Source organism: Equus quagga, chromosome 11 (assembly GCF_021613505.1).
Source record: "Equus quagga isolate Etosha38 chromosome 11, UCLA_HA_Equagga_1.0, whole genome shotgun sequence".
In the NCBI taxonomy this organism is placed as follows: Eukaryota; Metazoa; Chordata; class Mammalia; order Perissodactyla; family Equidae; genus Equus; species Equus quagga.
In genome coordinates, this window is record NC_060277.1 from 72,512,110 (window position 1) to 72,536,611 (window position 24,502).

At 49.7% G+C, this 24,502-nt stretch overlaps 2 protein-coding genes across 3 annotated transcripts in view; one reads left to right on the forward strand and one right to left on the reverse strand.

Annotated features, from left to right (window-relative positions):
- The first annotated feature begins 11,649 nt into the window (after positions 1 to 11,649).
- On the forward strand, positions 11,650 to 16,720 carry TIMM22 (translocase of inner mitochondrial membrane 22). Its single transcript, XM_046676117.1, has 4 exons — positions 11,650 to 12,065; positions 13,935 to 14,131; positions 14,602 to 14,674; positions 16,106 to 16,720. Exons 1-4 carry the CDS (start codon positions 11,828 to 11,830, stop codon positions 16,180 to 16,182), a joined length of 585 nt encoding a protein of 194 aa, XP_046532073.1. The 5' UTR covers positions 11,650 to 11,827; the 3' UTR covers positions 16,183 to 16,720.
- Positions 16,721 to 18,650: 1,930 nt separating this feature from the next.
- ABR (ABR activator of RhoGEF and GTPase) overlaps positions 18,651 to 24,502 on the reverse strand; it is a 179,500-nt gene continuing 173,648 nt past the window's right edge. For both annotated transcript variants that reach the window (XM_046676115.1, XM_046676116.1), the window contains exons 21-23: positions 24,338 to 24,443; positions 22,003 to 22,150; positions 18,651 to 21,358 (exon numbers count right to left, since the gene is read on the reverse strand). In XM_046676115.1, coding sequence (XP_046532071.1) covers positions 21,269 to 21,358; positions 22,003 to 22,150; positions 24,338 to 24,443 — 344 coding nt within the window. In that variant the 3' untranslated portion in view covers positions 18,651 to 21,268. The remainder of the gene's footprint in view (positions 21,359 to 22,002; positions 22,151 to 24,337; positions 24,444 to 24,502) is intronic.

A 24,502-nucleotide genomic window follows, 5' to 3' on the forward strand; every position in this document is an offset into this window, starting at 1 on the left:
ACCCGGGATCTGAACCGGTGAACGCCGGGCCGCCGAAGTGGAACGTGAGCACTTAACCGCTGCGCCACCAGGCCAGCCCCTGCATTCTTCCCTTTGGAACTAAGACCTCTAGGCCAGCAGGTCATAAGGTCATGGGAACAAGAAGCAAAAAATTTGCTAGTGGGTAACTGGGTGATGGTGAGTGATGCCACTCCCATTTCCACCCCTTGATTCAACTCAGGAATCCTGGGTATGGGAGAAATAGCCATATATTGAGTCCTAATTCAGGTCATATGCAGCCTTCTGGAGAATCTTGCCCCAGCCATGCAAGGTACTGCCACCTAGCTAGCACTGTAAACTGAATCTTCAAAAGGCTGTTCCAGCATTCTATCAAACCAACTGCTCTAGGATGGTGAGCAGTGAGTTCCATGAGCATGGGCCTATTGCGACATTCCTTTTGCTGTGAAGTGAGTTCCTTGATCAGAAGCAATGCTGTGTGTAATACCTTGGTGATGAATAAGAAATCCTGTAAGCCCGCTTGGCAGTTTTGGCAGAAGCATTGTGGGCAGTGAAGGCCAAGCTGTGTCTAGAGTAAGTATCTATTGTAGTAAGAACAAAATGCTGCCCCTTCCATTATTGAAAGGGTCCAGTGTAATCAACTCGCCACTAGGGAGCTGGTGCATCACCTCAGGAAATGGTGCCACATGGGGACTTGATGTGGTCTCTGCTGCTGGCTGACTGGGCCCTCAGCAGTGGCCACAGCCAGGTCAACTTGGGTGAGTGGAAGTCCACGTTGCTGAGCCCATGCATAACCTCCATCCCTGCCACCATGGCCACTTTGTTCACGAACCCACCGGGTGATGACGGGGGTATCTGGGGAAAGAGGCTGGTTGATATCCACAAAATGGGTCATCCTAGCCACTTAATTATTAAAACCCTCCTCTGCTGAGGTCACTCTTTGGTAAACATTCACATGGGACACAAATATTTTCACTTTTTTTCCCCAGAGAGGTCTATCCACATACCTCTTCCCCAACTTTTCCTGTCACCAATTTTCTACTCATGTTCCTTCCAAGCCCCTGTCCGTCCAGCCAAACCACTGGACTCAACCCATGAGTCAGTACATTATCGCACATCTGGCCATTGCTCCCTCAGAACCACAGATGTACTGCTCAAAGTTCTGCCCTCTGGGAGGATTTCCCTTCACTACTATCCTTCAAGGAGGTCCCGGAAAGAGGCTGTAGTGCTGCGGCTGTCCACTTTCAGGTGGTGCCTGCATATCACGCAGAGCCGTCTGGAAACCAGGCCTGAGTCTTCTCTTCCTGTGACAACTGACCACAGGCACAGGCTGGGAGAGGGAAAGTGATGCAGCAGGAATGGGGACCATGGGCACTGGGACCACTTCTTCATGTAACTTACCTGTGCCTTCAGGGCCTGCTCAGGCCCAATCCCATATATATCACTTCTATTTGATGATGGAGTGTGGCTGTGCACACCCAACTTTATGGCTTGATGGGTTAGATATCACCCCGTTCACAACGGACAGCTCAGGTAGCATGGCAACTTCATGGCCCGTGGTTAAGCTTTCAGCCTCTATTAAGACCCAGTAGCAGATCAAGAGGTGTTTCTCAAAAGCAGAGCAGTTATCCACAGAGGATGGCAGGACTTTGCTCCAAAATCCTAAGGGCCTCACTTCTAGGGGCCTGCCAAAGGCTCAAAACAGCATCGCTATCTGCCACTAACAGTTCAAGCACCACTGGATCTGCTGGATCATGTGGCCGAGTGGCAGAGCAGCTCACACAGCAGCCGGGACCTGCTGCAGAGCCTTACCTTGTTCTGGGTCCCACTCAAAACCAGCAGCTTTTTGGGGCCGGCCCGGTGGCGCAGCGGTTAAGTTTGCACGTTCCGCTTCTCGGCGGCCCGGGGTTTGCTGGTTCGGATCCCGGGTGCGGACATGGCACTGCTTGGCAGCCATGCTGTGGTAGGCGTCCCACGTATAAACTAGAGGAAGATGGGCACGGATGTTAGCTCAGAGCCAGGCTTCCTCAGCAAAAAGAGGAGGACTGGCAGTAGTTAGCTGAGGGCTAATCTTCCTCCAAAAAAAACAAAAAAAAACAAACAAAAAAAAACCCAGCAGCTTTTTGGGTCAGAGTAACACACCCAAGTGAGAAATATGTTGCCACCAGATATCTGGGCAGCCTGTGGCCCAGTCAAGTTGACACATAAAATTAGCCATCACATACACTGATACGAAATAGCTCTAAGATGTAGCACAAGAGAAAGTAAGGTGCAGAATAGGTAGGAAAGACTAAGCCCCACTTGCAAATTTTTAAGTGAAGAAAAATACATATAAACACACAAATATAATGCTTACTTATGGATTAAATATATCTGGAAAGACATTTAAGAAATAGTAATAGGTTGTTTGGGGGATGGAATTGAAGAACTGGGAATTAGATGTGAGAAAAATACAGAAGGTATTATTCTGGTCCAAGAAGAAAGTACTTTTTGAATGTTCTCTTAAAAACTTATTCAAGGATAAGATCTATAAGTGGAGAAAGGAATATTTAAAGTACATTAGGACATCTCAGAATGAAAGAGAAAAAATGTCTCGCACGCAAAAATTCTAATTCCATTATAACAAAGCTTTTAGAACAAAATGAACATTTTGATTACAAAAGCTTTCCAAGTCCATGTAGTGCAAGAAATAATCGATTCAACAAAATTTGAATCAAAATTGATTCAAATAAAAAATGTGTTCCATTTAATTGGGAATCCCTGTAAAAGATTTTACCTGCAGATTAACGCAGTTTTTACATCTGTTTTATCTTTTCCTTTTTCAAAAGTTGGTGTTTGGGGGCAGATCCACTGATAAGAGAAATTGCTTGATAGAGAGGTGAGTAAAGCAAAATATGGAGGTGAGATCTGACAAGGATCAAGAGGAAGGAAGGGAAAGAAGGGCGCTGTCCTCACGGGTAGTTGCAGAAGTGTGGTGCTTATCTTATGTGACTTTGGGAAGTCATCATTATTGTTCCTGTTCTTGTTCATTTTATCCCCCAGCAAAGCAGGAGGAGTGGGATCTCAAGTTCTCGAAGTCTCCTCACTCTTTTCTGAGTCAGAAGTTCGAGGTGCTAGAAAAACATTATGCATTTTTCTATTTACCTCCAATACTTTCAGATCAAATCTCAGGATCACAACTTGTCATCAATGTGACCCTTTTCCAGATATAGCCAAAGCATGTGGGTCATAACTGAGTCTGAGGTGGGCCCCAACAACCCACCAGCCTTCCAGACTGTTTGCTGAATCTCCAAACCAGGCTCACGTCTAAAGATCTGTCACTGGAAACAGTACAGGATACCTTTGTTCTCACCATGGCCATCACAAGGCAAAAGTCAAATAGAATTAAGAAATAATAATGACAACTACTTTCTAACATTTTACAATTGACTGAGGACAGGGCACAAGTCAAACAAATGACACAAAGTCAAAAAGTCCAAACTCGTCTCTCAAACACTAAAGAACACAAACTATTTGGGATTCTGAGTCATCATTTCTAGACCCCAAAGAGACATTGAAAGCAGACAACTGGGAGGGAAATGTTCAAATAAGAACTAAATGTGGACTGAAGCATATGTGTCTTCTTGGGTACAAGTTGTCGGGGCGACACATTGAGTTTAGATTTTACCCTGGCATGGAAAAGAATTCTGAGCAGGGGACATGATCACGCTTCTGCGCTGAAAGGTCATTCTATGGACGATTTGCAGAAGAGCAAGGCAGGAGGCGTGAAGACCAATTTAAGAGTCTAGTAAACGAGGGGCCAGCCTGGTGGCACAGCGATTAAGTTTGCGCGTTCTACTTCTCGGCGGCCCGGGGTTCGCCAGTTCGGATCCCGGGTGCGGACATGGCACTGCTTGGGAGGCCATGCTGCGGTAGGCATCCCACGTATAAAGTAGAGGAAGATGGGCACAGATGTTAGCTCAGGAGCAGTCTTCCTCAGCAAAAAGAGGAGGATTGGCAGTAGTTAGCTCAGGGTTAATCTTCCTCACAAAAAGAAAAAAAGAAATAAGAGTCTAGTAAATGAAGAATGACTAGAGCCCTAACTGCAGCAGTGGCGATGAGTATAAAAAGGAAGAGATGGATTTGGAAGGTACGTAGGGGAGGCAGGAAACAAGGAGGTTAAGACTAGTGGAGTGCATGGAACAGCTGTTCATCCAGATGGAAAACTCAGGAAGAGCAGGCTTGAGGAGGAGAGTAAGTTCTAATTTAGGTCCACTGAACCCCGTAGCCCCAAAATGCTTCCACCTGTGGGTGCACACTAAAAGCCGCACCCCCTTAGCCGAGCTTCTCATCTGCCTTTCAAATCTGCACCCCTTACCTTGCTCGGGAGCCTGATTTGGAGATCTGATTTTCTTTTTTGCTAATTGTTCCCCTGATAGGTTCAGGCTGTCCCTTGCTTTCTGAGGCCTCCTCTACTGGGCCTTGAAATTTCAGTCCTTTTGCTCCCAGTTCACAGCCCAGAGTGTTTCCTGCCAACCCCCACACTGGTGCTGCGTCCCGAGACCTCAGAGAGCCCACCTTGGACCAAAGGCTCTTCTCCTGGGTGGAGATGGAGGGATGGGAGTTTCTCCCTAAAACCCAGGTTGGCCTCAGCATCCTGAGTCCTGATGCTGCTGTCAATTCTACAAAGTCTTCTTGTCCATATGAGGCAGTGACGCCTGACCAGTGTGTTAGTGTCAGGCTCTTATTGCGCTGTCTGATCAGAGGTCTTCCTGCCAGTGTTCCTTGTAGATCAACAGCGCTCTCGAGTGACAGGTTACTCAGCTATGGCTGGCTGAAGAAATTATAACAAAAAATACAGAACTCCACTTGCCCTGCCTGTGCCAGGGCCCCAGCAAAGCTGCACTCCTGCTGGGCCGCTCCTAGAAAAGTTCATTCTCCACCCAGAGGACCTCCTGGCTTTCTCATTCGGCTGTGAAAGTAATTTCTGAACATGGAGGGCCGGCCCCATGGCCGAGTGGTTAAGCTCACACACCGCACTTCGGCGGCCCAGGGTTTTGCCCATTCGGATCCTGGGCGCCGACATGGCACTGCTCATCAAGCCATGCTGAGGCGGCATCCCACATGCCACAAATAGAAGGACCCACAACCAAAAATATACAACTATGTTCCAGGGGGCTTTGGGGAGAAAAAGGAAAGATAAAATCTTAAAAAAAGAAAAAAAGAACATGGAAAGTTCTGGGTTTGGAGGGGGAGCTAAGTGGGAAAAGGGATCACCAATGGTTTGTGCTTAGAGGGAAAAGCAGAGAAATGAGTCTGCTTCTTTCTTGGTCTTCCACTGGGCAGACACCCCCCAAGGCCTCCCAACAAATCAAGCTTCAAGTCTGGTTCCTGCTTGGCCCTTCGTGCTGTCGCTGTGCTGCTGCAGGACCTGTAAAGCTGAGCTCCTCATTTCAGAGCTAAACAAATGACCAGAGAGGAATTGGTGACTTTTTTCACAAGAAATTGGCCCAAACCTTTGAACTCCAGCTCTTTGAGCAAGCAAAGCTTGCCTTAAGGATAGAGATGAAAGTGGCAGTGTTCCACCTTTCTCTTCGTCTCTAGCCCACTGCCACCCTTACCAAAGGACCCTGGCCCCATTATGCACTCCAGGCTTCAGTTAGCTGAATGGTTGTTCCCCATCTCAATGGAGCTCTGAGCCGTGCGAATCTACTTTCAGTGAGAAGTAACTGTAGATAATGATGCAGACCAGTGGTTCGCAAAATGTGGTCCCCCACCAGCAGCATCAGCATCACCTGAGAAATGCAAATTTTCATGCCCACCCCAGACATTACTGAGCCAGAAACTCTGAGCCCAACAATCAACAATCTAACACTCTCTCCAGGTGCTTCTAATGCTCACTAGAGGCTGGGAACCACCATGTAGACTGATGGTGGTGGGCAGCTGCATAGACTAAGCCTTCCTAGATCCAGCAAGCCCAGCCTCCAACCAGGCCAAGACACCCTCCACCACCATGAAAATGTATAGATTTTGCTGATAAATGACCTTTACTGCATGTAGAGGGGCGTAATCTACAGTGCCTCAGAGCTTCACGTGGGGAGCTTGTCCAAAGCCTGGTAGCTGCTATTAGTCAACTGCTGCCCATTAAAACCCAAGACCCTATGGCTGGAGATCCCACACCTTCTGCAGCCAACAATACCAAGCTCTACCCTGTCTGTCACCCCACGTCACAATAAACGTCCTCTTGTGGGGAAGTGACTTCAGAGAGAAAAGCTAAGAGCTGCTCCACCCTCTCACATAAGAATGTGTACCTATCTAAGAATGGACACGTGTCTCTATTTCCACCAAGCAGTGGATTCCATCTCTAAGGCCAGGGCAGGGGGTTCCAAAAGTAGGTCAACTCCAGCAAACAGTAGGAGCTCATTAGGTACCACCCACTTCTCTGGGGCCCCAGAGACCCTTAAAGTAAGGACGCTCCACTGCCTGTCACAACTTCTCAGATGATGCCACTGGGCTGTGTAATGCCCCAGGCCTCTTGCAGCCCTTGATGAAAATCGTCTTGGGCAACCTTCTGAATCTTTACTTAGAGGAGCCCTTCATCTTTTTTGACCAACATCTTCTGAGAGACCCTGGCCCAGGTCGCTGGGTGTCTGCTACAGCACTACCCCTAAGAGCAAGGAGGGTGCTTAAAAGGCCCAGCGGAGTTCCTGGGCCACATATGGTTCACACAGGGGCTCCAAAACGGTGCCAGACAAGGTGCTCCATTCAAGGAAGTGAGAACCTCTCTCTTTCTAATGATCAGTTGGAACATTCAACATTTCCTGGGATTATTTCCAGCAGTTCATTCCCGGTTTTTCTGTCCTACTACCTCCAATCACTGGTTTCCTCAGAAAGGAGAAAGTGTTCTTGGTTCCCAAAGTTTGCTTGTAGTGAATGGTATGCCGGCAAATGCTGAACAACAATAACAACAAAAAAGCTCTGACTTACAGCTTTTGCCAATTTCTGTGGTGTAAATATTTGCATCAGGGCCGATTTCCAGCTACCAACACGATGTTACTGATCGCAGAGTTGAGAAGAAATGCACAGCAATACACCTTTATATAGTATTTCTGTCGCACAGATACAATAGACGCAAGCAACCTCAAGAGCACAGATCATGGTAAAATGTAGTAAAGTATTTAGGAGGTGATGCGTTTTGAGTATATATTACCCTTTGTTTTTAAGATAATTTAATTGTAAACTTATGTAGTTTTAAATAATGGACATGCTTAACAACCAGTTCAAAAAATTCCTGAAAATTTAATAATCAGCTCTTGTGAGTGGGCAGGAGCTGGCCCCAGCACCCCACTTCCGGTAACAGACTCTCTTGAGATCCATGGCTGGGACAAGGTTGATGAGTGAGGCATTCACCTCAGGTACAAAATTTCAGGGGGTGCCAAAAATCTCAATAACCAAGATAAATAATATTTTGATGCCATATTTTTTTAAATCAAAATTACAGAGGAAAAAATCCACAATGAACAAAATATCAACATTTTAAATAAATAGAAGATTAGTGGGAGCTGTGAGGGTGTGAGCCTGGAGCTGCAGGGGTGGGGGCTGGGGGCTCTGTCTCCATCAGGTGAAGACACCTCTCTAATGAAGAAAAGAGAATTCAACCTGGAGTCCTGAAGGATCTCCCTGAAGTTCCCGGGCAATCCTGGGTCCTGACCTTACCAAGATTTGGCGGTTCAGTTCCTCCTCAGATTCTGTGAGTCACCCGCTATGCTTCCATAAATCCCCCTTTTTGTGGGATCTGGCCAGAGCTGCTTTCTGTTGCTTACAACCAAAATAATATTTACTCTGCAGTTTAGGAAATTCTGATTAGCGATCAGGGGAAGCTCCTTTCTATTTGCTAGGCCATAAATTATTTAGTTGGTTCCTTTTTGCTTGTTATCTCAGAGATTTAGAACCTCAAAAGATAAAGATCAGCAAGGAATGAATTTCAAAAGTCTCTTAATTTTCTGCCCTCAGTAACAGAGTAATATTTATTAACAATCAAATTAGCTATACTGCTTTTTCAGCCTTCCTCTAGAAAAGTTTATTTTATTTCTTTTGCTTCAAGAGTCCACACAGTAGAGAACTCGCCCTGGCCCTCTTAGAGGGGTGGACAAAAGAGATTTTACACCGGACATGATTTGACCACTGCTTCCAAGAAGTGGAGTGACTTAATTTCCTTTTTAAAACCCAAATGATTAGATAGAAATAGTTTCCAATATAAATGACTTCCAATCACAACTTTATTTGAGGCTCTGAAAAGTATTATTATACAAGTAAATAGCTAGCGTAATATCTTAGGATACGGAGAAAAAGATGTAAACTTTGCAAAAACTCTTTGTGCTTTTGATCCCTTGCTTTCTTGTAACTTGCATGGGTCTTTTCTTTAGAAAGACAAGGCCAAGGCCATGTGGAATGATGCTCTTGGAATACTGGTGACAATTTGCCAAGCCCATCCCTTCACAGTTGAAGGAACAACTGCCATATGGCAAATGATTGAGAGGCTTGACTTGCAAGTACACATTTGTCCCAATGGGCTGCTGGCATTCCACGGTAGCTCTCCAATGTTGACCAGTTACTTTGCATCCCAAAGTTTATAATAATTCAGATGGTGCATCTTTTCCCAAACACTTCAAGTTTACCAGTCAAAGCTTCTGGCAGAAATCCAGAGGACCAACAGGAGTGGAAATGAGTTTAACCTTGGATCCTCTGCTTGGAAAAATTGGCTGCTCTTTGCCTCACCTGCTGCTGACCCAAGAGATGTTGGATAGACATCTTTGAGGGATCCAGGGCTATCCAGGAGGGACCTTTGGGGAGACAGAGATAGGTGGTATGGCGGTATCTCTGCCCAGGTGTGGTGTCTGGCCCCTCATTCCTTCCCAACCAGCAACTCTGGCTACCCAGGTCTGCAGGGCTTCAGGTGGCCCTATGTTAAAACTAACATCTTGTTTTATGTGACCACATGTGACAGGTGGTGCATGGATTGTCCCAACTCTGGATTCCTAAACATCCTTGGATTTCGCCTCCAATTTACACTCCTCACATGAACACAAAGCCATCCTGGTGATGCTGGTGGATGTTGTCATCTTCTCGGGGTACTTCAGCTCCTGCTCAGCCCAGTCACAGCCACTTATTAATATCTTCTCCTTCCATGAGTTTCTCAGCTCCCATATTTCCATCCTCAGCTTCTAGTTATCCTCTGGTTTTGGGGGACGCTGATCAAAGCCTTTTAAATACAAAGTCACTTGTCCAGCACCCACCATCTACAGTGAATCACTTGGCTACTCAGAGTATCTACGTGGCCATGCCTCCTACCAGCGACAGGACTATTCAGACCACTCACTGTTACCAGTTCACATATAACTCAAAGCCACATATGACACACTACACTTCTCAACTTGGACCTCCTCATTCCACCCCAACTTGTGCTACTTCTTTTACTCCTGGGCTCCAGTGACCTGCTGAGAGAACTACAGGCCAGCCAGGGGCTCCTGGGTACCTGATAAGACATAATCAGGCTCTACTCCAGTTCAGCACCTACCCATCTGTGCCACTACCTGGAGTCCTTTAAGTGATGGCTCATCGACTCAGAGTCCTCCAACTCTTCCTACAACCCTCCCTGTGACTCTAACTCATCTTTAACTGTCCCCTGTTCTCTCTGACCCACTGAGATGCTGCCCAAACCCTGTATCCTTGTGGCCAGAACAGACAACCTGGGGAGAACCAAACAGTAACATGAGAGCTGCTGGACTCCCCATGATGCCATGGCCAGATAAAGTCCCTAGACTACTCATGCAGGTTCAGCCCAGGGAAACAGACATGGGAAACCACTTATCACTTTCGGAATATGCTTGAAGAGGTTCAAGTTTTCCATCAGCTGAAACCTGTTCCACCTGTGGAAGGCAATAGGCCAGGGTGGGATGGGGGTGGGGCTGATACCAGATTAGTGTCTGTAGCTGTTCTTTCTCCATTTATAATCCAGGCCAAGGATGTTCCATAAAAGCCTCCCTCCCTCACGTACCATGGCCACAGGGAATTTCTCCATGTGCTGACTCAGATCTTACCTGAACTGTGAGGCAGACCCTTCCTTTGGGGTTTGATTATTGCTCTCTAACTAGGCCCATGGATGAGCTGTTTAGATCATTCCTTGCCTTCCAAGACCAACTTGCCTGGGATGTTCCTGTCCCAGTTTCTCTCAGTTCCAACCTTGGCTCTTAAGACCTCAGCATGAATCAGAGCCCTGGACCCCTCATTCCTCTGGAAGGAAAGGGTAGTTGGCAGGGTGTGTTGAGTTAGAGGCACCTATGGAAAATGTCTGGTTCTTGTGCTTATGAGAAAGGTCTAAGCTGGGGATAAAGATTTGGGGGTCACTAATGCTTATGGGTAGTAGTAGAAGCCACAAACGTGGATGAGTTGCTCAGGTAGTGTGAGCTGCATGAGAAGGGAATAAAGGATGAAACCCAGAGAGGACCAACAGGAAAGGGTCAGGCAGAGGTGCCTGCCAAGAAGACTGAGCAACTGGAGAGGCTGTAGCAAAACTGGGAGAGAAGGGCTCCACCAAAACTGTGAAGACACTTCAAAGAAGCAAGGAGGAGTCACCATGTCAAATGCAGCTGAGAAGTCTGTTCAAATGAGGTCCCAATTAGATTCAGCAACTGGGAAGTCACTGGGGACCCTCAGACTGGCTCACTCCATGGCCTGGGGGGAGCAGAAGCAGGGTGAATCACACACTGTCTATGCTCAGCAGCACAGAGAACTCTGGGTACCAAAGAAGCATCTCTGCCTTTGTTGACTGGGTACCCTCCACCTCCTTCTGTTGCCATTTATGTTTCTCTTAGCTGCAACACCCAAATACAATGCTAGTCTGGATCAAAGCAGTGGTTTGGGATCTCTTTCTTTTTTTAACCATAAAAATTACTGCAAAAGCTTTTCTGGGTTCATATATAGTACTAGCTCACCGTTTACCTTCAGGTTCTGCGTTTGCAAATTGGTAAGCACTTTAGTTGGTTCAACATAATATAAATTTGGTTTTCCATGGCAATGTTAGTCCCATATCACTACTTCCATTGACAACAACCGGCTGGAGTGCGCGGCAGCCTCAGCCTCCCTCGCACTCTCCATCCGGCCACAGTCACCTCCACTTCCTATAACCTTTCCTGATTTTTCTTCCGCTTGGTTAGCTTCACTCATTTCTTGGCCTCCTCTCTCTCCTCAAAGGTTTAATTACTGAACAAAACATGCATCTCATACATTTATGTCAGACCTTCAAGTTTATTTACAAAGCACCTTTCATCATTTACATCTCACACCATCTGCAAGGAATTACTAGGCTGGAGGCGCAGTGGCGAAGGGCCTGCGCCCCCTGCCGGCGTCCTGGTGCACTGCAGCCTCGCGCGTGCGCTGCGGCTCCACACCCACCGGTCCGCAGCTCCAGAGGAAGCCGAGATGCGAGTGCCCACGCAAGGCTTCCTGGGAAATGTCTTGAGTGTACGTGTTAGAACTACAAATCCCGGTAGGCACCGCGCTGCAGCCCCGATGATAGGGCGCTTTCTGGTGAATCTGAATCTTGTTTGTCAGGGCCACTGGGAATTGCTACACAAGCCTGATTCAGTATTCACAAGAGGCTTCTGGGGAACGTGATAGCTCTTCCGTCGGGTGCGCACGAACGGACTTTGCTTCTGCAACGTCCTCGTACTTGCTCGACGTGGCGAATCTGCCACTGCGGTACAGTGGCTAGGCTCGAAGGCCCTAACGTGAAGCGTGTGGAATCAGCTGTGGGAAAAGGAACGCGGGGGTTTCTTGGGCGGCTGTCGTCATGGCGGCGACTGCCCCCAGTGCCGGGGGCTCCGTGCCTGAGGCGGCGGGGTCCGCCGAAGCTCCGCTGCAGTACAGCCTTCTTCTGCAACACCTGGTGGGTGACAAGCGTCAGCCCCGGCTCCTGGAGCCTGGTAGCCTGGGCGGGATCCCGAGTCCGGCCAAGAGCGAGGAGCAGAAGATGATCGAGAGAGCGATGGAAAGCTGCGCCTTCAAGGCCGCGCTGGCCTGCGTGGGCGGTGAGGCGGGGCGAGGGGGCGCGGGGGAGGCTGAGGGGTGGGGGGCAGCGGGGCCTCCGCCGAGAAGGCCACGTGGTGGGAGGCGAGGGGCCTGTGGGCCTCGACCTTGACCCCGCCCCCGCCTCGTCCTGGGAGCTCGAGCGGCGCCCCTCTGCTCCGTCGGGTTAGCTTTCGCCCCTGGAATTTGCTCCGAGAATCGGTACTGGGGGTCGGGGCCTGGAGGTTGTAAAATGGCTGACTTCATTCATTCATTCATTCGTCTGTTCACTTTTAAGTAATCATTTTTTTCAACAAATTGTTTCTGAGCGACTATCACGTGCCAGGCGGTGGAGAGACAAGAGCCTTGTTCTCGTGGAACTTTTTTGTGTGTAGAGAAAGGAGAGTGTTGCGAAGGAGTCTGCCTGGCAGAGGAGAGCTGCAGACGGGGAGTAGCAGGTGCAGAGGCCCGGCAGGAGCTGGCTTCAGGGTTAGAAAACAGGCCAGTGTGACCAGACAGTGGTGAACAAGGACGAGAGAAGTCTGGACTTGGCTTTTTTTTTTTAAACCCTTTTGAGAATTTGAGAATGTAGCGTACCGTTGTGCAGGGTAAAGAGGTTGACCACATTTGCAGATGAATTTAAATCTCATTGAGAGTGAAAGACATTTAAGAAACAAATAGAATGAGAGTGCCATTGAGAAGTGTAGTAGAAAGAAGAGCTTTTTTGGTTTGGGGACGGCCACAAGAAGAGGTGAGGCCAGAGCTGTACCCTGAAGGGTGGAAAGAGTGGAGGTAGACAAGGAGGAAGAGAAATGTCATTTCAAGTTGGCGGTGGAGGTGGGGTTTGAGCTTTTCGCCTGTGGGCATTAGGGCAGTATTTGATGGTTTTTTAGGAGAGTGGTAAGTGGTAATGAGCGTGACGACTCAGGATGGAGTCAGGTGAAGGAAAAAAAAAGTCTGTGGATAGGGAGACATATAGGAAATTTGCTAGACTGAAGCTCTGTGAGGCAAGGACTGGATCTTTGTTCATCAGTGTACCTGATCCTAAGAAGGCATTTACGTGTTTGTTGAAATGATGGCTGAGTCTTTGCAGTGCTCCAGGGTGGAAGTGATAAAGGCCCTAGGCTGGGATGATAGTTGTGGACATAGACAGGGTTGCAGGAGGAAGCAAAGAAACCGTCAGAAATGCCCCTGGTTTTGGAGGTTTGGAGGTGGGATGACTGGAAAGAAGCAGCCATAAGCAAGAAAGTCAGGGTGGAAGGTGCCTGTGATTTCATGGAACATACATTGACCTTGAAGTGGTGAGAGAAATCCACACGGAAATGTCCAGCAGGCTCAGCAAGGTCAGATGTGGACAGCCGTGTGGGGTTTGCCATTGGTAGCTTTGTGACCTTGGGGAAGTTACTTAACCTGAAAGAGGCTGAGTTTCTTCAGCTACAAGAGGTGAGGATAATAGTGTCTACCTCACAGGATTATTGTGAAGAATCAACGAGGCCGTGACTATAAAGTGTCAGAGCAATTGGCACATCGTACTTGCTAAATGACTATTATGAATGTCACCATTGTCGAAGTGATTTGCAAAGTTGATAGCTGAACTTGAGGGGGACTGCTTACATATGAGGGTGAAGAGAGAGAACACAGAGTTAAAGACTGAATCTTGAGGAATGTTGGAAAATGAAAGGAGGAAGAACTCCAAGACGAGACAGAAGAGGGTGTCACCAAGATAGATCCTAGATTGTGTAATGTGGAAACCAGGCAAGTGCAGAGTTGGAGTGGCCGGGGGCGGTGTCCTCTTTACTGGTGGCCCCCAAAAGGTGCTATTCGAGTGTGACCCCACTGCAGTAATCCAGAAGACATGCCGAAGAAGTCGTCGTCTCTGTGTTTGTTTTTAGGATTTGTCTTGGGAGGTGCGTTTGGGGTGTTCACCGCCGGCATTGATACCAACGTGGGCTTTGACCCCAAGGATCCTTACCGGACGCCCACGGCAAGAGAAGTTCTGAAAGACATGGGCCAGAGAGGAATGTCCTACGCCAAAAATTTTGCCATCGTGGGCGCCATGTTTTCTTGCACTGAGTGTTTGGTAGAGTCTGTAAGTGTCTCTGTCTCCTGAGAAAGCCTTGTCTGCTACCATTTAAAGAGAAGTGCTTTCAGTGTTATTAGAAAGCAGATCGGAACCGCCGATACTTGCTAGAGTGACTTTCCATTAGATGGTCCCTAATGTAAACCTTTTGTGTGTTTGTGATTTGGGCTTGCATTGTTTTTTACTTCTTTTTGTAGCTAGAAGTTGGTTAATGATTTTAAACCTGAGACTTATTGGGGAATCAGAGGAGCTTTTGACTAACTTCTCAAATGCTGCGCTTGGTTTCAGCGCTCTGGTGCCACCTGCAGGAAGCATTTATGACCACATTCAAATTTTAAGAACTGTCCTTTGAAAGAGAAAAAGATTACGTTTCCTTTGGGGTGGGACTGAATTAGCCAGCTAGAACCCCTGTGTTTCTTCCCTTCATCGCCTTGTCTGGCTTGTTTCTTTGGCTCTAAACTGCACTTCTCCACCCATAGTACCGGGGAAAATCAGATTGGAAGAACAGTGTCATTAGCGGCTGCATCACTGGAGGCGCTATTGGTTTCAGAGGTTAGTAAACAACTCTCGAATGGTTTTCTTTGTGGCCTGGGACAACGTGCTGAAGTTGACATTTCCAAACAAGTGAGTGTGCCAAGGCCAGCCTGAGGCGTTATGTGAACACTTGATACTCTTCCCTTCTGAATCATGTTTGCTTCTGTGTTAACTCAATTTTGGGAAGTTTTGGTATCTAGATCAGGGTTTCTCATCCTTGGCACTTTTGACATTTTGGACAGATGAATCTTTGCTGGGGAAGAGGGGACCGTCTTGTGCCTTGTAGGATGTTTAGCAGCATCCCTGGCCTTTACCCACTAGATGCTAGTAGCACCCCTTAGTTGTGACAACTAAAAGTGTCTCCAGAAATTTCCAGGTGTCCCCTGGGTGGCAAAATTGCTCCCAGGTGAGACCCACTGACAGATCTAGGTCGGTCTTAGAAATAAGAGCAGCCTGCATATTGAATATATAGGAAAGACTGCCTCACAATAAGTAATTCCTGGAATGTGTTGATGCTCAGGGTATCACGGAAGCATAGCTAGGTTGCATGCAGCCCTGGGAAGCCCATTTGTCCACGTATCAGGCTCTACTGAACTTTCAGCTCCATGCATTGCAAGTATTAAGACATTTTTATTAATAATATTATAAACTGTCAGTTTTAATTTTGTGTATGTTAGTGTGGTAATGTCTTTCTGCAGTTGAAGATTCTTAGATTTCTACCCATTGAAAGCCAAATATAGATATTCTAGAAATGTTGGATTATCACCTGTAAATAACGAAGAAAGAAACCAGTTCCCTGCCACTTCTCCCTGTTGACGTGTCCATCGAGAGTGTTGCAGGGTGTCAGTGACATGACTTTCCTGACAGTGTCTGTTGCTGGGCCACTTTCCATCTGCTGTGCCCTAACTCACCCAAAGCAGAAAGCCTGTTGTCTCATTTTGTGAGATGCAGGATGATTTGCTATCATTAAAACCTGCCTTTGCCCCTCAAACAGCCATTTATGATTTATAGAGTAACTTCTGCTTTGGTCTGCCCATCGCTCAGCTTCATCAGGGCCTTTGAGAAGCTCAGCTCCCTCTGGGACTGCTTTGATCACCTTCCCAGGAATGTATTCCGTAAACAAATCAGAGTAACAGGCCATATGCTTTCACTTGATTCCAAGAGCTGGTTCTCTTAACAGTTTCCTGCCTCTAAGGGGCTATTTTCATGAGACTGGAAATATTAATTCTTTGGAATGAGAAAAGTTAAATGAATGTACAGTTAGATAAAGCGCAGTGAATTAAATTGTATACACAGCTTCGTTGAAGTCTTAACAGATCTCTGGTAGGTTGAATGGCTTAGAATGCTTAAGCTGGTTTCTTTGCATCTGTGGGTATGCAAACTTTTTGTGACTGCTGCCTGACCCAGCATCTGTCATCACAGGTAATGTCATTTCTGTTTGCTTTACAGCTGGCTTAAAGGCTGGGGTCATTGGTTGTGGAGGTTTTGCTGCTTTCTCTGCTGCAATTGATTATTACCTCCGGTGAGAGTAATTGCCTCTGGGGAAGGACAACGCCAGCCCAGGATCAGAGCTCTGCTGTGGAGGGCAGTTTCTGCACCATTCCAGGGCGCTTGCTTCAGAGACTGAAGATACTTGTTTTCCCTCATATAGTTGGTGTCATGAGGGACCTGCCTGGCTGCTGTCTGTCTGCATCCTCTGAGCAGCTGCACTCTCTGCTCCTGGACTCCTGCCAGGCTGTGCAGGGGATGTGCCATGCCAGCCTCTCTCTTTTGGACAGACCAGGAGACAGTGTGTTGACTTACATGAGGAATTAAGCTCCACAAAACTTCACTCCTGACCACAACTGGCCCTCTGGTTGTTTGGTGCTGTGGGAACAGAGGTGACTTTACATATCCCCAGGAAGTACCCAGGAAGCTGTCCTACCTTGGAACTCCATGCAGTCATCCGTCTGGCACATTAGGGCAGGGGAAAGTAAATTTATGCCATCTGACCAATTGTGTCATCATCTTTAGTGTTTCTGATTTCCTTGTTAAAAATATATATATTTATATTACAGTTTAAAAGGTTGGTTTATTTTTATTTTCAAAGTCCACACTTCTCGGAAAATGGTGCCAGATGGCCCAAAGATTGAACATCCAAAGGGAAAGCATAAGAAGGCTCCTGAGAAGTCTGAGAATGTTAGGTTCTCAGGGTTTGTAGAGTAGTGTTACCCTTACCAAGACTGCTGCATCGGCCAGGGCCTTCTCCCCGGAAGCCCTGCCTGGCCACTTCCCAGGATGCAGTGAAATTCCGTGCATAAGCCCTACTGGCCTGTTCTGGAAATTCTTCCTGAGGGCTGGCTAATAGGAATGCCTGCACTCTGAACCGCACATTTGTTTTATGCTCGGACCACTGGACCAGGCCCGGCCCGAGGACACGAGGTGGGAAGGGTCCTGCTAAGATCGTCCTGATGACTGAATCACAGCAGCTCCTGGGTAAGATCAGACCTTGTTGAGGAGTATTCACCACTCCCCTTGTTCTTGATATCAGTGTTGGTTTGTGTTTGTTTTTTAATGTCTTAGTGTTTTTCACTTGACCCGCTAGCCTTTTTCTGACAGCAGAAGCTCAGCCTAATTGTGTGCCATAGGCAAAAAAAATCACCTTTTATGACGGGTCTGCCACGCGTGCTGATTTACTCTGATGCTTTGGTGGCGGGATGAAGTTATGATCTCAGGCTTCTACTCATGAGGGCAGGCAGGTAGGGTTGGAGGGGGCTGTGTAATTCTGGCCACCTACAGCCAGTAGTAATGACTCCTTTTTTCTACTGTACAGTGACTCCTTCGCCTTTCTTTTTTTGCTTCTCCCTTGTGTGCTGTCTTCTAGCCCATCCACCCTTACGCAGAATTCAAAGACTCAGCTGAAACATCCAGGCATCCTGAGTGTGTGTTTGTATGTGAGTGATAATGTCAAACCCAGGTGGTAACACCTTCCTCTGTACATGTCTGCTGTTTCTTTTGGAATGAATGTGAGCTAGTGCACAGGGCTCATGTCCTTCTATGGTGAATTCTATGTAATGCCCGTCCCAGTCTCATAGACATGAGGCTTCATTGCTGCTAGGCCAGCTGGAGTATCCTCAGGGGTCTGAGAACAAATTCAGGAGTGTTTCCTATACTGTCCCTAAGTAAGTCACCCACAAGCACTTTGAGAGCAAGAGCAGACACTCCTAGCTGGCATGTGTCAAAGTTTTAGGATGCCCGGCATCTTCCACCAGTGAGTCTAGTGTGTGGGGTCAGATACACAAACCAACCAAGTACAAGACATGCTGCCCTCCCAACTGCCTTGGAAGAGATGAGCCCTGGGGCTGTCAGTAGCCATCAGTTCAATAAGCCAAGCATTGTCCACACTGACTATTCAATCAAGAGGGGAGATGAATAGTTTCCTGTTTTAGATGGCTGAGGAGCCAGTGTGAGCTCATAAACCAAACACCAATTTTCAGAGACATCTGTTCCTGATCTCCAGAATAAACATAGTGTCTAATGGCCGAGGCTGGTGGGAGCCTGTGTTAACCCACTGGCTCTCCTAAAGGCAGGCTGGGGCCTCGGGTGCATCCAGCTTCTCCGACAAGCACATTAGGCCAAAAGGCTGCCCCAAAGATGTGCTACTTCCAAGGAAAATGTAAAGAAAAGTTCACATAAAACAAGCTCCACTTGAATGGACAACTTCCTACCATCTCCCTGAGGCATATCGACGGCCAGGTCCCTGCAGGGGCATTTGTACGTCATGAAAGGAGCTGCCTGGCAGCTGAGCAGAAAGCCTCTGAAGAGCTGGGAAGGGCTTGGGCTCACCTCCCCCCAAACTCCGCCACAGTCCCCGCGGGCTGAAGGGAAGCTCAGGGAGAGTTAACTAGGTAAACAGATTCCTGGAAACACATCTTGATGCAGCTGGAAGAGTGAAATATTTAGATTGGTGGTCTTCCCTGGACTGCTAAGAACATAAGTGTCCACACCACAGGGCTGAGTTGTGTGCAAATGTTGGGGCTTTGCATTTTTTTATTAACATTTTCCTGTCACGTGGTTTACATCAATATAATAATCTACATAAGTTGAAACAGAACATAGACAAAAAAAATATATCCTTACCAACTTATTAAAGTCAAATATTAATGAAGGGTCCCATCCTACCTGTTATCAGCAAAACCCAGCAGCCCACAGCCATTGCCCAGCAAGGACAGGCTCGCTGGGATTCCCGTGGCCTGTCTGCAGGGCTGTTGGCATGGCTCGCCCTGCTGGGCACCGTGGCTGGGAGTTCTGGGCTGCACAGTCCCTGTCTCTCAGGAGAACTCACGGGCTCTTTCGTTCGCGCAGTCCAGGTCTGGTACCCGCCCCTCCCCACTCGGGGTGGGATTTATAAATATTCTGAGCCTTTTGCATTTCTCAGCCCTTCCAGCCTTCCTCCCGTTCTCCTGCTGCCAGAGCAAGCTCGGGGGCTGCGGGAGCTACCTGCTATTGAGAAGCAAACAATTGTTGGGGGCGGTGGGAGGCACCCAGTTTTGGCTGTAACTAGCTCTTAGCGGGACCTCCAGTTCATTCCCGTCAATGGCTTTGGAAGCAAGAGCCCTTCATGCCGCACACCATCTCCTGAGTGCCAGGCAGCGACTCCGGATGGTCAGGTGCTGGGTTCCCTGGACTCAAGCGGTGGTCTTTCTCCACCTCTCGTCCCAGGGAGCAGGGCTTGCTAAGCTGCTAACAGGCAGCTAGGTGGTGTTTCCCTCCTCTTAGGCATTTCCTTCCTCCAACGTGCACAGAGCGTGTACCGTTCTGCCCAGGATTGGGCAACAGGTGTAAACAAGATCAGAAAGGGCCCTGACTCACTGAGCAGGTGCTGCAGCTTTAGGGCCAGCAAACCCTTTAAAACTCAGCCCTGAGCACAAGCCACAGGAGCCGTTCTCCCCAATCCCGAGGGCCTAGAGTCTCCTCTGTCACATGGGAGCGCCAGGTAGCTGTGTACCACAGCTCAAGCCCGTCAGCCAGGGAGGGTCTGCCCTCCCAGGCTGCTGCAAGCTGGCAGCCACTGCCCAGATGGGAAGAAGTGATGCTCTGGGGACTCATCTCGCTCCTTTCCACTGAGCAGTGCGTCTCAAAGTAGGAAAAGAACCAGCAGTCCAACCCGCTGGAACCTCCTACTCTGGAGCAGAGTGTCAGTAATGAGGGTCCCCAGAAAAACCCAGTCCCAAGAGAGGCAGATGCTCATGACTCCTCATCCTTCCCCAACTTCTGGAGTTTCCCAGAGTTCACCCAAAAGGCTGCATCTAGAAGCCAGGGGTGAGGAGGCAGCACCATGACAGCTGGCTACTGCTTGACTGTGCCTGCCTTTTCCAGGCCCCAGAGCACACGTGGTCTTGGGAGCTGCCCTGTGGCAGTGCTCGGCTGTGGAAAAGGTAAAATCTAAGGCAAAGGTACCGTGAGGTACGTGAGGCACCAGGAAGGGCTTGTCTCCTGGTTGGAGCCTTCCTGTTTCTGGACGCCGGCTTCACCCATGTCAGTTGCCCTCCTGGAAGCCTGGCTCCACTAGACAAGCCACTACGACTCCTGCTGCCGAGAGCTGCTCCCCCGACTCAGGACACCCTGTGCTACGTGGCACTCCTCCGAATGTTCAACCTTGTTTCCCTGGTGGCCTGACTCTCCCGCCTGCCTCTGACTCTTTCCTGCCCCTCTGGCTGTCTTGACAGCAGGTCACCTGTGAGTCTCCCCTCAAAGAAACTAGAACACCAGGGGAAAGGGAACTGAAAAGCAGTAGAAGAAACAGAGATGCCTCACTGGTAGGCAGGAGACAGAACAAGATAAACCCCAGAAATGGAGATTCTCAGATGGAAAATTCCAGAAATCCGCTCTCCAGCTCTGTGCTAAGCTGAGGATTAGTGTGAGTCTGTCTCCACGTCCAACATTTGCACAGGCAGCAAGGCAAAGCAGGTGTGCTTCCACAGATGAGGGCGAAGAGAGCGCTGGGGAGCCAGCAGCAAGCAGCAGCATCTGACGGGCCACCACCGCCACTGCCACCCAGGGCCTCCTCAGAACTTTCAAGGTGATGGAGCGAAAACTGAGGCTGCACATGCATGTGGGCAGGCTGGGAGGGAAGGGAGGGTGGAGGGAAACTGAGGGGAGGCTGCCGGGAGACTGCAATCTGGGAGCAGGGCCAGGAGAGGATAAGCTGGCAGCAGTTACAGGGCGCAAAATGAAAGCCCTTGGACTGGACTCGGGAGGAAAGAAAGTGTTGGAGGAAATGAAAGAACAAAGCAGGCTGTCCGTGTGCCCACACCCGGTCGGTCACTACCTTTTCTGCATGACAAACAGACATAAAACAATTCCGGAACAGCACAGAGCATTAGACACAACTAGAGGTACAGAGGGCAGGAGCCCGGGGTGTGGCGGTGAGGCTGGGGCTGGGTCAGCTGGCTTTGTACAAGGTGGCACAAAAGATGCACATATTCCAGTTTTTGGAAATCTGCGTCCCTTGGAGTCCGGAGTGGTGGGTTTGGGAGTTTTAAATTGTAGTCTTTCAAGTCTTTGTTGGGTCCCCTGGCTGGAGAGGCTGGCTGGGGCCGCCCCCCACAGCACAGCTGCTCCCACCTCCGGCTACACATCCGTGGAGAAGTACAGTGTGTTCCGCTTCAGTTCTGCGAAGGAAATGGGGGGGTGCTGCAGGTAGTAGAGGAGGACCTGGACCTGTGGGGAGACAGGGGAGACTGAGGCTGGGGTCCTTGTCCTCGTGGCCCTCCTCTGATCCGTTGAGAAGTTGCTCCCCAACCCCCACCTGGCGCTACCCCCCAGGCTGGCTCTAGCAGCTTCCCCTTCTTTGGAAGCCCAGCTGTGCCTGCTCACTTGCAGCAAGAGGGGGCGCTGCAGGGCAGAGGGCGGGGAGCCTGGAGCCACTTCCCCAACCTCCGTCACTAGCTTCCGACCTGCTCCGCGGGCTGGTTTTGGCTCCACAGCCCTGCCTCAGACTGGCCCCTGCCCTGGGTCTCGTAGGGATCCCAGGAAGCTTCCTGACCCCAGAAGCAATCCTAGAGCTGCCACACATGAGGACAAGGCCTCCAGATGTTTCCTGTGCCCCTGGGCTTGCTTTCTGAGACCAAGGCCCTCCTGAGATTGCGCCAGCAGCTGGGACAGACAGTCTGTTCCTTTTTGTTTTGGTCTGGGAGGGGCAGGACTGTGCAGAGCCCTCCCTGCCTCCCTGGTGACGTCCTAGAGACCATCAACCTGGCTGCTCAGGAGGGAGGGCCGTGGGACTCGGAACTGTTCTCTCTCTAGCCCTAAGGGGGCTTGTCTCCCCGCTCTGCCAGCACAGGCCTGGGCAGTGCTGGTGGTACCTGTGCCATGACATCATGGGACCAGATGTCTGCTGCCGACGTGAGGTGTGCTTTGCTCTCCACTTCTGAGGGTCTCAGTAACGTGGGGCCAAACACGGTCGCCAGATTGTGAAGGGACATTTTGTTGATGGGCTCCTTCTCAGCAACCCTGCAAGGGAGGGATGGGGAGAAAAAGAAGTCACTTCTCAGGAGCCGCTCGGCGCTTTGGACCCTTGGCCTTAGTTATAAGAACCCCTGGAAGGATTCCTGGAAGGTGGTTACTAGCCTCCCTCCCCTAATAGTGGAGACCTCTTGGTAGGGAGGGGACTAAGCCAAGGGACCATGTCCCCAGGTCTGTCCCAGGACATTCCTATAACAGATTCCCAGCTCCTGGGCCACCTCCTGAACTGACGGTAAACTGCCAGAGCCAGCTCCCTTGCCTTAGAAATAGTATTACTGGCCCGAGAACTTTCCCTGTAATAATTCATACTCATCACAATCCTTTGAGGCAGGTATTATTATCACCTCCACCGTACAGATGAAGAAACCAAAGTACAGAGAGGTTAAGTGACTTGCCTCAGGTTACACAGGAGGTTACACAGCTAGCGAGTGGTAGGGCTGGGCTCTGAACCCATGGTCTGCCTGCAGAACGCATGCTCTTCACCACTCTGCGCTCCCCCACCATCGGTCAAGCTGTGGTGAGTAGCCGGGAGGAAGGGTCACAGTGGGTGAGGCGGGGGCCGAAGGTAGGAGCTGGAGTCCTGGCGCAGTTGCTAAGCAGACCTGAGGCTCTGCCCACTGTGCTGTGGCAGGAACAACCCTAATCCCAGATGGAGCCCAGGGGCTGTTCTCCCACACCTTTCCAGAAGGGTCTGCCTCATGGGACCCCAGAATTGCCTCCCTTTGGATGTTCCTCTGCTTTTCTTGCATAATAGGCCAGGTGCTCTGTAGATACTTCCCCTGAGTGACAGCACGAGCTGCCATCTCTGGCTGGTGTCAAGGCAGGCCCAGTACCACCCAACTACATCAGAGAGGCCCTGAGCCTCCCCCAGTCCTAGGAAATGTTTCAGGGCTGAGACCCACCACCCGAGCAGCACCTCTCACCCTCCTCCCAGCTACTCTCCCATCATTCCCACCCTCTAGGCAGGAGCCGTGGATGTGCCTGCTGACTGCTTTGGAAACGGGCAAACACTGCCATGCCAGGAGGCAGCTGTGTGGCTGGCCCAGCCCCTCACCAACCCCACGGCCCCGGCCAAGGGCCCAGATGTGGGAACAGACTGTGCCCAGTTCCCAGGGTGGAAAACCTAATGAATTTTCCCTTCCCACTCCTCTGTGTGTCCTCCCCACAGTGCTCGCCAAACTATTTGGGAATTGGTTGGGGCTTTGGTCCTGGCCAAACCAGAGGGAAAATGTCTCATAATGGGAAAAACAAGACAGCGGCTCCAGGCGTTCCCAGGTCTCTGCTGGCCCTCCCGAGCCAGCCTGGCTGAGCTGCAGCCGGGAGCCCAGTTCTGAGGGCTGGAGCGGAGCGCAGGGAGGACCTGGCCTGCAATGCGCCCCGTCTCCGGGGGCTCCCTGGTCCTGGGTGGCAAGTGGATTTAAAAGACAGCCAGGGACTCTCCTTCCTTACTCACACCGGGGACCAGTCCTGGGCTCAAGAGTGAGTGACCAGGACCCTTCAGGGCCAGCTCAGTTCTGAACGTGGCTGCAGGCGTCCACGTTAGCAGTTCTCAGATTGACCTGACTGTAGGAGGGGCAGGGGAGAAGGTGGGAAGGGCCTTAGTGTAGGATTTGGGAGATGTGGATTCTAAGGACAGAGCTGCTGCTAACCCCAAGCAAGTCCCTGCTGGGCTGGAGACTCAGTTTCCCCGTCTGTTAGATGAGGTGTGAGTCAAGACCAGCAGGTTTCAAACTTTTTTGACTGTGACCCACAAAACAAACACTTCGCATTGTAACCCAGTACACATGGCTGTATGTAACTGAACAGAACAATACACATGCCTACTGCTTGCCATGCGCCCTGCTGCTGCCTGTTCTATTCCATTTAAAAAGTGCGAAAGTGACTGAATGACCCACTGACTGTAAAATCCATCTATAGTCCTTGGCTCTAGGCCTACCTTTCTAAGCATTCTCTGGCCAATATTTGAGGTTGCTATTAGGACCCAAATATTATTCAAAACAGAAGGATTTGAGTGCAAGAATTTGAAAAGCAAACTCTCACCCTGCTACAGGTGGCCAGCAGAGGCCAGCACCCACGAGGAATTGCCAAGGAGGTACCTCCCACGGCAGATGTGTCCTCCCCAGCGGGGGCCTGCCCTGGGCTCCCTGGCCCCCTGGACGGGCCCCTGCCTGTTACCTTTTCAAGTGTTCCAGCAGGAAGAGGAAGGTGATGAGGTTGGGGTCGGGCAAGGAGCGGAGCAGGTGCATCATGCAGTTTTCCTTGGCAGCAGGGTCTGACAGGGCTGTGGGGAGAGACGGGCTAGGGCGGGGCTCGGCTCCCGGGCAGGGAGGCCCTAGCCAG

Excerpts from the sequence above, each read along its gene's own strand:
- TIMM22 (XM_046676117.1), top strand. The coding sequence starts at position 11,828 with ATGGCGGCGACTGCCCCCAGTGCCGGGGGCTCCGTGCCTGAGGCGGCG. Across the intron at positions 12,066-13,934 it reads CGCGCTGGCCTGCGTGGGCG|GATTTGTCTTGGGAGGTGCG; the intron begins GTGAGGCGGGGC and ends GTTTGTTTTTAG. Across the intron at positions 14,675-16,105 it reads AGGCGCTATTGGTTTCAGAG|CTGGCTTAAAGGCTGGGGTC; the intron begins GTTAGTAAACAA and ends TTTGCTTTACAG.